This window comes from Rhyacophila brunnea, unplaced genomic scaffold, assembly GCF_057557595.1.
Source record: "Rhyacophila brunnea isolate RB1 unplaced genomic scaffold, BYU_Rbru_1.0 scaffold_13, whole genome shotgun sequence".
NCBI classification, from domain to species: Eukaryota; Metazoa; Arthropoda; class Insecta; order Trichoptera; family Rhyacophilidae; genus Rhyacophila; species Rhyacophila brunnea.
The window spans coordinates 7,250,625-7,266,236 of record NW_028232785.1 but is presented as its reverse complement, the minus strand read 5'-3'; the positions used below and the strand labels follow the sequence as shown (position 1 = coordinate 7,266,236).

Below are 15,612 nucleotides of genomic sequence, written 5' to 3'. Positions count from 1 at the left end.
ATTGTCAGATTCATGCATTTGGCATTCACAGCATCAGGCGATAGCCAACAGATTTTTCAAGAAATTCAAACTCAAAATCAAATAATGAAACTAAAGATCTAAACACACTGTCTTTTTACTAAGCAGGTCAGTAGGTATAACGGTGACGAGGCAGCAACCTAACCAAAACATGATTCGCCGAGGATTGCATTTTGAATATTGATCATGTTTTGATAAGTACAATTGTATTGTCCTTGTATGTTTGGTTTCCGAAGAGGACAGGTAATTATTGTATTATAGTTTGGGGTAGCCATAAGGGGTTCAAAATCTGGGATCAGTTTTTATTTTTAATAAAAACAAATTGTGGACATGTTTTTATTACGAGGTGAGGTGAGGTGAATGTGACCCTTGAAGCCATCAATAATAAAATTAACATAAACGTCGTGTCGTCATTTTTAAAATGAAATTTTAACCCACATTAAATTTAATTATCTTGACTAGCAGAGCCATCTGCATTTAATATACTTGTGAAGTATGCATAGACGGCGCCATAGTGACACGTGACATGACGTGAACAGTAAATATGGCGAACATATACGGTAAGGAAATATCGGATATAAACGTGACGTACCTGTAAAATCATAAGGACAATTTTGAAATGTCTCAATTCAATAGGTGGATATTTTGGTGGCACACAGATCGAAGTAAAAATGTTAAAATACCAATAAAGTGTCGTTTAATTGAGAAATTAGTGCGTTTTTCAAAATCTTTTAAGATATTAATAGTATTTGGTTCTGCAAATCAGTTTTTATTGAAATTTTTTGGTGGTACGAATATTTTGTTAGATCTTCCCTTGGGGCTTTATTAATCAAATAGTATGTAGTAACAAGCTGTTTTACTTACCATTTATTTTTTCCAAGAATATAATATCTCGTGGGGTTGATAAATCGATTATTTGGGTATTCAGAGCAATTAATTGTGTGGAGTGAGATATTCCGAGAACTCAGGATTCACAAAAATAAATGATATAAGTCTTTGTTTTTTGGTGAGCACGTGGCTTTGTATTTGCAATGGTTATTTTTTTTACAAACTTATTTTAAACAGTGACATAGGTGTTTATTATTATCGTTTCTATAGTTCCTAAACTTAGTTCCTTAATTAACTGTAGTTTAATATAACTTATATTCTAATTATTAATGGCGACATTCGTTTTATTTTTGGCGCGAGAGGACTCAATTTTGCATCCGTATTTTTTGCAACTAATCAAACTAAACAAATGTGTCAAATGTCATTGATTATAATATAAAAATATTCCAATCAATAACTGCAATGACGTTCATATCCATTTATTATGCGCAAAAAAAATCTAGAACTATAATATGATAACGGAAGAATTTTATTGAAAAGTATTTTCGTGATTTGATTCGTGCAATGGTCGATTGAATGTTTGTGATAGTTTGTTGACACTTGATATCTAACCTCAAAATGGACATTCAGTTGAATGATTTAATTCAGAATTACAAAACCTAACCTAATAATAATAATATTATATTATGTCCAATTATAACTACTAAAACCATCCGTATTAAATTTACTTTTTCTCCTGTCACGTTGATAGTCAATTTCGCACATTCGGCGGTGTAACATATATATAAATATGTATACTAGAAAAAAATCAAGATTATCCGATATATAGAACATGCATATCTAGGCGGCTCTCGTGGTGCAGTGGGTAAGGCGCTGGCCTTACACCCGAGAGTTTTGGGTTCGATTCCCGGCCATGAAAAAAAAAATTATGTGTTTTTCTCAAAACCTGGGTGTTTGTGATTTTTCGAAATTACTAACATCCACCTTGTATGAAAAAGAAAGGACATGGTTAATAATAATTCTAAAAAAAAACATGCATATCTCTATCTATCAAGCACAAATAAATTAGCACTGAGCCAGATTTTAGAGAACATGTCAAACTTTTAAATTGCAATAATTACTCTATCATAACATGGATTCGGGACATTCCAACTACTGTGCGGTACATACTCACGATTATTTATTTAATTTAATCTGTTTAAGTTATATACCTCAGTTATCATTTGAGAACAGAATGCAGATTTGCTTTGTATCTTAGTATAACTAGGAAACTACATAAACATAATTATTAATTACTGACCTAAGTATGTAATACCGAATAAATGAATCGATTCAAATCGACATACGTTTCTAAGTAGTTGTGTGTACGTCAATTTACATAGGATGTGAATTTTTGTGCGATTTCAAATAGACGTGTCATTGAAGAAAAATTGTACTAGAATGTGACATTTTGTGTGCTTTAAGCTTATCAGATCACGCACACGAAAAATTAATCTCATTACATTTAAATGGTTTCTCACCTGAATGCGACGCATTGTGTATTTTCAGTTGATTAGATCGTGTACACGAGAAGTCCATTTCAATGGTTTTTCTCCAGAATGTGTCATTTTGTGTGATTTAAGATGATCAGATCGCGCACACGAAAAATTACACTCATTACATTTAAATGGTTTTTCTTCAGAATGTGTCATTTTGTGTAATTTAAGATTATAAGATTGCGCACATGAAAAATGACATTGATCACATTTAAATGGCTTTTCACCAGAATGACTCATTTTGTGTATTTTCAGCTGATCAGATTGTATACATGAGTAATCACATTGATTACATTTAAATGGTTTTTCTCCAGAATGTGTCATTTTGTGTAATTTAAGTTTATCAGATCGCGCAAGCGAAAAATTACACTCATTACATTTAAATGGTTTCTCATCTGAATGCGATGCATTGTGTATTTTCAGCCGATTAGATTGTATACAAGAGTAATCACATTGATTACATTTAAATGGTTTATCTCCAGAATGTGTCATTTTGTGTAATTTAAGATTATAAGATTGCGCACATGAGAAATTACATTGGTCACATTTAAATGACTTTTTACCAGAATGAGTCATTTTGTGGATTTTCATGTAACCAGATTGTTTACAAGAGTAATCACAACGGTCACATTTAAATGGCTTTTCAGTAGAGTGAGTCATTTTGTGAGTTTTCATATAAGCAGATCTTATACATGAGTAATTACATTGGTCACATTTAAATGGATTTTCACCAGAATGAGTCATCTAATGACGCCTCATTTGACCTTCATATTTAGATAAGTAATTGCATTCGCTACATTTAAATGGCTTTTCAGCAGAATGACTGACGACGTCTGTATTAGTTATCATTTGATAATATGTCACGAGTTCTTGCTTGATGTCTTGTTCATCAATCTGTATTTCATCGTATGGCTCTTGTAATTCTGAGATTTTCTTTGACGATCCGAGACTAGCCGTGTCGGTCAATGCAGAAGTTGCAGGAATCAACTAAAAGAACATGAAATATTACATCAAAGTGAATAGTAAAGAATGTATTAAAAAAAACGCGTATGCTGATGTTATAACAAATGAATACGCATGGAACCAAAGTCTGAACAAAAACGATGCATAAGTGCGAGTAAGAAAGTATTCGGCACCTTCAAAATCTCTACGACACGCGCTAGAGTAAGATAAAAGGTTTACAGATGTGTAGAAGGTTTTGTTGTTGGCGTAGCCGCCAAATCTTAGTTTTTTGCTTAACTAAGCGTCGATAACCTGCAAGCACGTGTTGCTAAAATTGATATTTTTTGTGATAAACATAAAGTCAGTGGTAAATATTTTTAGTTAAGTAGAAAAGATGGTTCTGTGTGCTGTATTAAAATGTGGTAGCCGTACTGATAAGCATGAATATGGTATTACGTTTCATAGGTAAGTTGATACATGTTCGTGATAATTTATTTGTATATTATTATATATTTTAATATCAAGTGACCGTGTTTCTTAAAAATAATTTAAATTATGAATATTTTTACCTAATGGTTGCGTTTTGAACGGTTAAAAATACTATGTAACGTAAAAAAATAGAAAAATATATTTTAATTCTGAGCGTCTAGTGCAAGCACTTTGGGCGAGCACTAGCGAAATGGTCTATGGTCTCGAAAATTTGCATACGAATGCGTTCGCTCGCCCACAAACCAAACGCATGTGGCATCTTCATTTAGCAATGGAATGGGTGGCGTCTAGATGTATCTATAGACTAAGCATGGAACTTAAATAATATGTTGTATTATTTCAGACGATTGCTAATCATTCACCACCGAATTTGCTTATGATGTCTAATGTACGCACGGGGGCTAAAGATTTCAGGAAGGCGAACTCGGCTACAGATAAACCCATAACCATACGAAATTTTCTGTTGCTAATGTAGACTTAGGGGAGGCTTAAGTTGTGATCGAATTGGGATACATGTCACGTCACTGTCACGCTGTCACGGCGACAAACTTAGTCAATGGTTTCGTCATTTTGTAGAATATTTTGAACGATCATCACCTCTCTAAATTTCATTAAAGACAGTGCCAACGATATAGTATTATCATTTTGAATTATTATTTCTTATTCCTGTTATTTTTAATCAATTTTAACAGTTTCAACGTGTGCGTACGTTAAAATTACTTGCGATATTTTATCATTAAATACTATTTTGAACAGAACCTAACCTACAAACCATAGATAATAGACAATATTCTTTTTGAAAATACATAGTGCCAACCATTTAAAACAAAAAACGTGATTTTGACTGAAAAAAAAAGTAGTCATGTAAAAAAGATAAAAATGTTCAAAACGTCATGCAGGTGTCGATGCAGTGCGGTTATATTTTATTTAAACAAGTACCTAGGTGCCTACTATGAAACTATTTATATATGTCATGTATTTCACTCATTTTAATATAAACCTTACAAATTATTGGTTCCCTGATAACATTATAATCAATGATTTCAACAATTAACATTATAATTTTAATACGTCAAAAAATATCACTAATTATCACTATGGCAGTAAGTAGGCATTGTTGAATTTTCATAGAGTTTTGTGGTGGACATACCTGATTTGCTGGTTTTGAAGAACAGTAACTGGGTTGAGGATCCTCGTGAAAGGTTTGGTTTATTGTGTCTTTAACATTCTCTGCGTTGAAAACTACTCCCTGAAAATAAGTTAGTATTCGATGTAGTGGACAATTCATTTGGAGGGTTTTTTTAGTAGGTTTTAAATAGGTAACGCTAGACTGACAAGATATATTCGTTGTACTATGCATTTTTACATTGGAAAGCGAGGTGACATAATTATTTTTTAATGGGTCTAATAATTAATAGTAAACTGTTCCTGGAGCCACGAGGTCACGAAGTTACAGCATCACCGACCGTTTGAGGAAGCCGTTGTGCGAAATTTATTGCAATCTTAGGCCACCCGCTCACGCAGAAACTACAATCTGACGAACTGGTTGGTGATGGAACTCATAAACTGCACAGTGACCGATGCTTCGCACACGGTGCTACTGAAACCTAATAGTCTCATAACCTCAAACTGTCAAACCCATTGTCTTTCCTACTTAATTCTAAGCATTTTCCGTAATATCTTTACGGGAATATTCTGGCAGTCTGTAATTATACAGGCAGGAATATTTCTCGACATCTTTGACTTTTGACGCCATGGCTTGTTGTTTCGTGTTCAGTTCAGTTCTGTGCCACCAATTTTGGTAAGGAAATATGATTTTTCATCGAATGTACTAATATTGGGACCACTGTTTTATGGAGTGACCGCAAACTGAGAGTAAATCGCGTCTCTTCGGTTTCGGTCGCGAACGTTTTGAAACTAACAGATTCCAGTCTTGCCGTCATTGAAATACATTACCTAGATACTGGAGTTTCAGTCTCGTCTTTTTTGAGTATTCACGTGAGCGGATGCCATTAGGCCCGTTTCAAACGGAATACCGGTGTCGAGCTCGTGTATAATATAGGAGGCATTTGTTTTCTAATAAAGTGGCCTTTGTATTATGTTATGTGTGCCCCAGAGTCAACGCATAATTTTGCGTTATGAATTAGAACATAAAACTGCCTGCGGTAATAAAAAAAAGTGTATCGGCGTCTTGAGAATGTACCAGCCGACGGAAAAGAGCACCGGACAAGCGTTGACTCATTAGCTCTGGGGCGTTCATAAACATAATACAAAGGCCCCTTTAATCGAATACAAAGGCCTCCTATAATATATGCGAGCGCGACACCGGTGTCCCGTCTGAAACTGACCTTATAATCGCGACGTACTAGGTACCATTCCTAAAACTCGACTTCGGATAATCGCCAAAGAAGAAATTGCGGGGGAAGCGAATAAGTATGCGAATAATAAAATGTCATCATATTGGATATCTACGTTTAGTCTGCTATTATCTCATAGGTAGGTAATTTACCAGTACACAATACACCTCAGTGTGACTTCTATTGGCATTGTAATTAATTATGGTGACATTTTTAACGCTGTCAAATTGTATACGTCATTATGGTTTTAATATGCCCAGCGCTTCTGCAGCTAGGCACAAATAACTGCAACAGATGTGATGACAAGGAATATAAACCCGAGTCGAGCGGACCTACGACACTCTCACGCTCGGTCCACCCCGACTGGTATCGGAGAAAGTGTGATCCGCCATTAAATCAGTGTATGATTTAATGTTTAGAAAAATTGAATCATTGCATTGATCATTCTTCAAACATCCATTAGATAGGTACTCTACAAAAGTAATCACGAGGGGTACCTAACCATTCAAAAATATAATAACAAGCACAGTGCAAACAATATAATCTACCCAAATTAACAATGTCACGTGTCATCATAGGTACTTATAATAATAGAATTAAAAATAAAACAATATATTATGTAGATTTGGTAATAACGAAACCGGTCGTTAGACAATAATGCGAATAAATTAAAATACTACTTTGTTTTATAGCTCATATCACAAGAACGTTTTGATAGATTTAATTCAGAACGAACGTTCAAATTACTATTGCCGGCGACTCATATACAGTAATTATAATCGGTTAAGTTTTACAAAGTTTCCTTCCACAGCCTTTGAAAAATTCCCAAGTGATCACATATTTCTTTCGGAAACACACTTGCTTCCTGTTTACTTAGGTATATCGTTGGTGTTATCTGTTGATTCTCTCTGAGAATCAATTGTCTTAGAATATTACAATATAACTTTCTATATAAATATTATCGATTGAGGTGTTTTTATAATGAATAACATTTGACAACTAACCTCAGCAACGTGGTCGGGATCATCAACATACTCTTGTTTGATGAAAGTATTAATTGACTTTGGGTTATTTCCATGTAAAGACATATCGAACGAATGTTGCTCGTTTGCATCAGGTTCGAAGTCAACTGCTTCGCGTTTGACGTCCATTTTACGCATTGAAAGTGTCCGTTCTCAAAAAGAATCGTGTCACGCTAAGCACGTGTAAGTAAACTGTCAAACAAGTACTTGGCCGCCGTCATAGACTAATATTAATTGGTCGCCGTGATAATAGACAATAATGTATGACAATACATTAATCGTCTTTGGTGATCCAACACAGTTCATAGGTACCTAGTTTGTTAATAAGTTGGTTTATTTAAGTAACCGATATTATTTCACTGCCATCCAATATTTACTAGGTGTAGCCCAGCTATTTTTGGAATAAAGCTATATGTATACCTAAAAAAAGCTAGGTATATAATAAAGCACGCGCTCCACTGGAACGCAAATCAGACGATCTTCGAATTTTTTTCGCGTGGAGCACCCCAGATCTGCGAACTTTTAATCCGCAGACCGGTTGTTTGGATTTCAAACATGTTTGAATTATTTTATTCACTGAGTTGCCAGATTTCGTCCGTCCATCACTACGTAAATTCGATATGATAAATAGGTAGGTACAAAAACCTGTAATTATTTTAAACATTTTTATTAATAAATTTACACATTAGGAAATGAGAGATTTATAAATAATTTTTTTATTCGTATTTATGAAATTCATAAAAGATCACTGCTATATTATTTTATGCAAGTCTACATATAAATAGATAACACAAAATTATAGAATTATCGGAAGACATTACGATAATCGCAATATTTGACTTTTGACAGCTCGACTTTTTTATTCGTTCGATGATCAATACCTAGTAGAGCATAGCAAATAAGACGTTTTATTGTCGTCGGACTGTTGGCTCGCCAATGGAGCGGAGCGCTGGCATCTTCTCTCACGCAGAAACTAAAATCTGACGAACTGGTTGGTGATAGAACTCATATACTGGCCAGTGACTGATGCTTTGCACACGGGGCTACTGAAACCTAATAATCTCAAACTGTCAAACCATTTGTCTTTCCTACTTTATTCGAAGCCTTTTCCACAATATCTTTACGGGGATATTCTGGCAGCCTGAAATTATTATACAGACAGGAGTATTTCTTAACATCTTCCACATTTTTAAATTAAAAATCGGTTCGCCTATTTTTATATAATATTGACGTCTCCACTTGTTATTGCTTGTGTATTTTAGTGCAGTGCTGAGAAAATACTTACCATGTTCAATGTGCATGAAGTTGTAACCACAATTATTATAATTGAATGACAGTTTGGCACTAAATTTGACTCTTTGACTAAAAATCATGATGCATGCAAAATTTGACTCCAGAAAAGGATATTTAGTAGGTACGATGCAAAATTGAGTAAAGCTTTTTTTCTAAATTTTGAGGCTACCTACCTATATCTTAATACAATTGATCGATTTTACGTGGTGAAGTGAATTGGTTTGATATTTTATAAGCTTTAAGGGGTAGACAAGTTCAATAATGACGAACAATATTGACGTGTCGACTTGTTATTGCTTGTGTACATAGGTATTTTAGTGCAGTGCTGAGAAAATACTATGATCAATGTGCATGAAGTTGTAACCACAATAATAATAATTATTATAATTAAATGATATTTTGGCACTAAATTTGACTCTTTAACTAAAATTCATGATCCATGCAAAATTTGACTCCAGAAAGGATATTTAGTAGGTACGATGCTAAATTAAGTTAAGCTTTTTTTCTAAATTTTTAGGCTTCCTACCTATATTTTTATAAAACTGATCGATTTTACGTGGTGAAGTGAATTGGTTTGAAATTTTATTTCACCACAAAATACCGGTGATATGGGCCAGTTTTTAATCGACCATAACTTTTCCTCAGTTTTGGAATTATGTACTTATTTACTTTCCATTAGAATGAGAATTAGAATGTCTTTGGTTCGAAGACACATTTATTATATACCTATTTAGAATTACAATCTAGCTCTAAAATAAATGGCAGAGGTATTTGAAAAAAACGTCGAAAGTTGGCACCACTTCACCCCATTTTACCAGTAGGTACTCAATCATTTGATAAATTAATATTTTTGATGCAGTAGGTAGGTATTCCTAAACTGCACTGGTTACATCACTGACAATAATCAGACCAATGTCCAATAAACCAGCACCTACTGCATTGGTAAAATCAGTAAGAAGGTATGGCTACATGAGGTAGGTATATAACTTCTATTGAAGCCATTGATGGACACCCAGTCATCAAAAAGAAAGCAACCCATTGACGTTCTTATTCAGCTTAGTAGGTACAAGATAAAGCAACGTGAAACTTAACCCCAGCAATGGATCATTGTCAGATTCATGCATTTGGCATTCACAGCATCAGGCGATAGCCAACAGATTTTTCAAGAATTTCAAACTCAAAATCAAATAATGAAACTAAAGATCTACACCCTGTCTTTTTACTAAGCAGGTCAGTAGGTATAACGGTGACGAGGCAGCAACCTAACCAAAACATGATTCGCCGAGGATTGCATTTTGAATATTGATCATGTTTTGATAAGTACAATTGTATTGTCCTTGTATGTTTGGTTTCCGAAGAGGACAGGTAATTATTGTATTATAGTTTGGGGTAGCCATAAGGGGTTCAAAATCTGGGATCAGTTTTTATTTTTAATAAAAACAAATTGTGGACATGTTTTTATTACGAGGTGAGGTGAGGTGAATGTGACCCTTGAAGCCATCAATAATAAAATTAACATAAACGTCGTGTCGTCATTTTTAAAATGAAATTTTAACCCACATTAAATTTAATTATCTTGACTAGCAGAGCCATCTGCATTTAATATACTTGTGAAGTATGCATAGACGGCGCCATAGTGACACGTGACATGACGTGAACAGTAAATATGGCGAACATATACGGTAAGGAAATATCGGATATAAACGTGACGTACCTGTAAAATCATAAGGACAATTTTGAAATGTCTCAATTCAATAGGTGGATATTTTGGTGGCACACAGATCGAAGTAAAAATGTTAAAATACCAATAAAGTGTCGTTTAATTGAGAAATTAGTGCGTTTTTCAAAATCTTTTAAGATATTAATAGTAGGTATTTGGTTCTGCAAATCAGTTTTTATTGAAATTTTATGGTGGTACGAATATTTTGTTAGATCTTCTCTTGGGGCTTTATTAATCAAATAGTATGTAGTAACAAGCTGTTCTACTTACCATTTATTTTTTCCAAGAACATAATATCTCGTGGGGTTGATAAGTCGATTATTTGGGTATTCAGAGCAATTAATTGTGTGGAGTGAGATATTCCGAGAACTCAGGATTCACAAAAATAAATTAAATAAGTCTTTGTTTTTTGGTGAGCACGTGGCTTTGTATTTGCAATGGTTATTTTTTTTACAAACTTATTTTAAACAGTGACATAGGTGTTTATTATTATCGTTTCTATAGTTCCTAAACTTAGTTCCTTAATTAACTGTAGTTTAATATAACTTATATTCTAATTATTAATGGCGACATTCGTTTTATTTTTGGCGCGAGAGGACTCAATTTTGCAACCGCTCACGACTCGTATTTTTTTTCGACTGACTTCAGCGTGTAAGTTATCGCAAGAGAACTCTCATGCTAACTCTCTTCCACTCTTGCATATTTTACATCTATCTCTTTTAAACTCATAAAAAAATCTTACATGGATTTTCAAGCTATTCTTATTACAAAATTAATTACAATTTTAATGCTATGAATCTTAATATAATACTTAAAGCTATTGGTTTGAAATTTTATGTCTAGGTACATATTATAATTAGCATTCTTAATATAATACTTAAAGCTATTGGTTTGAAATTTTATGTCTAGGTACATATTATAATTAGCATTCTAAATTTAACATTTTCCTTTTTATCCAGATAGCCAAGTGATATATCATAAATCTTTCCTATTCTATTAATTGACTATGTGGCCAAGCTGCACTTTTAGGCTTACAAAACTTAATTCCGGCTCCCATTGAAGACGGGAAGTCCAGGAGTATATCAAGAGGAAGACTGTTAAGATCCGCCATAAATAATGCTCATTAAACTTTGTTAGTCATACGTATTAATTTTTATTGAAATAAGACGGTAATTTACAGATGGTGTTGGTTAGTTTTTCAATATCAATTGAACCCTACCTAACCAAACCATAATAGTTTTGGTATATTTTCGGCGATACGACCAAAATGTGCACACTTTTTCATTCAAACATTTTTTTTTTCGTTGGATTAAGAATATAAATATTAAACATTATTATTACTGCTTCATTTTATTATTAAGCCCAGCCTAAAACAAACTATATGTGATGTATGATTTAATTGCGTAATTTTAGATATTTTATAGCAGATGAGTATTTTTTTACTATTATTTATTATGGCTTGGTTTTCGCAGGGTATGATTGAATTTAAAAAAAACTAACCAACACCATCAGTAAACTGTACTCTATTTAATGTGGACTTTTTATGGCGGATCCTAACAGTCTAACTCCACCTTTCCCTGCTGGTGTATATATAAATATGTATTCTAGAAAAAATCAAGATTATCCGATAAATAGAACATGCATATCTAGGTGGCTCTCGTGGTGCAGTGGGTAAGGCGCTGGCCTTCCACCCGAGAGTTCTGGGTTCGATCCCGGCCATGAAAAAAATATTTATGTGTTTTTCTCAAAGCCTGGGTGTTTGTGATTGTTCGAAATTACTAACAACCACCTTGTACGAAAAAGCAAGGACATGGTTAATAATAATTCTAAAAAAAAACATGCATATCTCTATCTATCAAGCACAAATAAATTAGCACTGAACCAGATTTTAGAGAACATGTCAAACTTTTAAATTGCAATAATTACTCTATCATAACATGAATTCGGGACATTCCAACTACTGTGCGGTACATAATCCCACGATTATTTATTTAATTTATACTGTTTAAGTTATATACCTCAGTATTCTACCTTCATACACCTTGTTCGAAGAGCATCTATCGCTTTTCTTTCAAAATAATTATAAAATATACGGCACCGCGATGACTCATTACGATTGATGTGGAGTTATCATTTGAAAAAAGTGTGCAGATCTTAGTATAACTAGGAAACTACATAAACATAATTATTAATTACTGACCTAAGTATGTTATACCAAATAAATGAACCGATTCAAATCAACATACTTTTTTAAGTAGTTGTGTGTACGCCAATTTACATAATATGTGAATTTTTGTGCGATTTCAAATAAATGTGTCATTGAAGAAAAATTGAACTAGAATGTGACATTTTGTGTGCTTTAAGCTTATCAGATCACGCACACAAAAATGGTTTTTTTAACCAGAATGACTCAATTTGTGTATTTTCAGGTGATTAGATTGTATACACGAGTAATCACATTGCTTACATTTATATGGTTTTTCTCCAGAATGTGTCATTTTGTGTAATTTAAGATTAGAAGATTTCGCACATGAGAAATTACATTGATCACATTTAAATGGTTTTTCACCAGAATGACTCAATTTGTGTATTTTCAGGTGATTAGATTGTATACACGAGTAATCACATTGCTTACATTTATATGGTTTTTCTCCAGAATGTGTCATTTTGTGTAATTTAAGATTAGAAGATTTCGCACATGAGAAATTACATTGATCACATTTAAATGGTTTTTCACCAGAATGACTCAATTTGTGTATTTTCAGTTGATTAGATTGTATACACGAGTAATCACATTGCTTACATTTATATGGTTTTTCTCCAGAATGTGTCATTTTGTGTAATTTAAGATTAGAAGATTTCGCACATGAGAAATTACATTGATCACATTTAAATGGCTTTTCACCAGAATGACTCCTTTTGTGTATTGTCAGCTGACTGGATTGTATACATGAGTAATCACATTGATTACATTTGAATGGTTTTTCTCCAGAATGTGTCATTTTGTGTGATTTAAGTATATCAGATCGCGCATTGGAAAAATTACACTCATTACATTTAAATGGTTTCTCATCTGAATGCGACGCATTGTGTATTTTCAGCTGATTAGATTGTATACACGAGTAATCACATTGATTACATTTAAATGGTTTTTCTCCAGAATGTGTCATTTTGTGTAATTTAAGATTATAAGAATTCGCACATGAGAAATGACATTGATCACATTTAAATGGCTTTTCACCAGAATGACTCATTTTGTGTATTTTCAGCTGATAAGATTGTATACACGAGTAATCACATTGCTTACATTTAAATGGTTTTTCTCCAGAATGTGTCATTTTGTGTGATTTAAGATAAGAAGAATTCGCACATGAGAAATTACATTGATCACATTTAAATGGCTTTTCACCAGAATGACTCCTTTTGTGCATTTTCAGCTGACTAGATTGTATACATGAGTAATCACATTGATTACATTTAAATGGTTTTTCTCCAGAATGTGTCGTTTTGTGTAATTTAAGATTATAAGATTGCGCACATGAGAAATGACATTGATCACATTTAAATGGCTTTTCACCAGAATGACTCAATTTGTGTATTTTCAGCTGATTAGATTGTATACACGAGTAATCACATTGCTTACATTTAAATGGTTTTTCTCCAGAATGTGTCATTTTGTGTAATTTAAGATTAGAAGATTTCGCACATGAGAAATTACATTGATCACATTTAAATGGCTTTTCACCAGAATGACTCCTTTTGTGTATTGTCAGCTGACTGGATTGTATACACGAGTAATCACATTGCTTACATTTAAATGGTTTTTCTCCAGAATGTGTCATTTTGTGTGATTTAAGATAAGAAGAATTCGCACATGAGAAATTACATTGATCACATTTAAATGGCTTTTCACCAGAATGACTCTTTTTGTGCATTTTCAGCTGACTAGATTGTATACATGAGTAATCACATTGCTTACATTTAAATGGTTTTTCTCCAGAATGTGTCATTTTGTGTGATTTAAGACGATCAGATCGCGCACACGAAAAATTACACTCATTACATTTAAATGGTTTCTCATCTGAATGCGACGTATTGTGTCTTTTCAGCTGATTAGATCGTGTACACGAGAAATCACATTGATTACACTTGAATGGTTTTTCTCCAGAATGTGTCATTTTGTGTAATTTAAGATTAGAAGATTTCGAACATGAGAAATTACATAAGTCACATTTAAATGGCTTTTCACCAGAATGAGTCATCTGATGACGCCTCATTTGACCTTCATATTTAGATAAGTAATTGCATTCGCTACATTTAAATGGCTTTTCAGCAGAATGACTGACGACGTCTGTATTAGTTATCATTTGATAATATGTCACGAGTTCTTGCTTGATGTCTTGTTCATCAATCTGTATTTCATCGTATGGCTCTTGTAATTCTGAGATTTTCTTTGACGATCCGAGACTAGCCGTGTCGGTCAATGCAGAAGTTGCAGGAATCAGCTAAAAGAACATGAAATATTACATCAAAGTGAATAGTAAAGAATGTATTAAAAAAACGCATATGCTGATGTTATAATAAATGAATACGCATGGGACCAAGGCCTGAACAAAAACGATGCATAAGTGCGAGTGAGAAAGTATTCGGCACCTTCTCTCCTACGATATCTCTACGACACGCGCTAGAGTAAGATAAAAGGTTTACAGATGTGTAGAAGGTTTTGTTGTTGGCGTAGCCGCCAAATCTTAGTTTTTGCTTAACTAAGCGTCGATAACCTACAAGCACGTGTTGCTAAAATTGATATTTTTTGTGATAAACATAAAGTCAGTGGTAAATATTTTTAGTTAAGTAGAAAAGATGGTTCTGTGTGCTGTATTAAAATGTGGTAGCCGTACTGATAAGCATGAAGATGGTATTACTTTTCATAGGTAAGTTGATACATGTTCGTGATAATTTATTTGTATGTTATTATATATTTTAATATCAAGTGACCGTGTTTCTTAAAAATAATTTAAATTATGAATATTTTTACCTAATGGTTGCGTTTTGAACGGTTAAAAATACTATGTAACGTAAAAAAATAGAAAAATATATTTTAATTCTGAGCGTCTAGTGCAAGCACTTTGGGCGAGCACTAGCGAAATGGTCTATGGTCTCGAAAATTTGCATACGAATGCGTTCGCTCGCCCACAAACCAAACGCATGGCACGCAGCTTCATTTAGCAATGGAATGGGTGGCGTCTAGATGTATCTATAGACTAAGCATGGAACTTAAATAATATGTTATATTATTTCAGACGATTGCTAATCATTCACCACCGAATTTGCTTATGATGTCTAATGTACGCACGGGGGCTAAAGATTTCAGGAAGGCGAACTCGGCTACAGATAAACCCATAACCATA

At 33.5% G+C, this 15,612-nt stretch overlaps 1 protein-coding gene across 1 annotated transcript; it reads right to left on the bottom strand.

Annotated features, from left to right (window-relative positions):
- Positions 1–1,023: 1,023 nt before the first annotated feature.
- On the bottom strand, positions 1,024–7,742 carry LOC147076320 (uncharacterized). Its single transcript, XM_085941238.1, has 3 exons — positions 7,174–7,742; positions 4,963–5,061; positions 1,024–3,368 (listed from the first exon to the last, which is right to left on the bottom strand). The coding sequence occupies exons 1-3, from the start codon at positions 7,327–7,329 to the stop codon at positions 3,126–3,128; spliced, it is 498 nt and encodes a 165-aa protein (XP_085797364.1). The 5' UTR covers positions 7,330–7,742; the 3' UTR covers positions 1,024–3,125.
- Between the last annotated feature and the right edge of the window lie 7,870 nt (positions 7,743–15,612).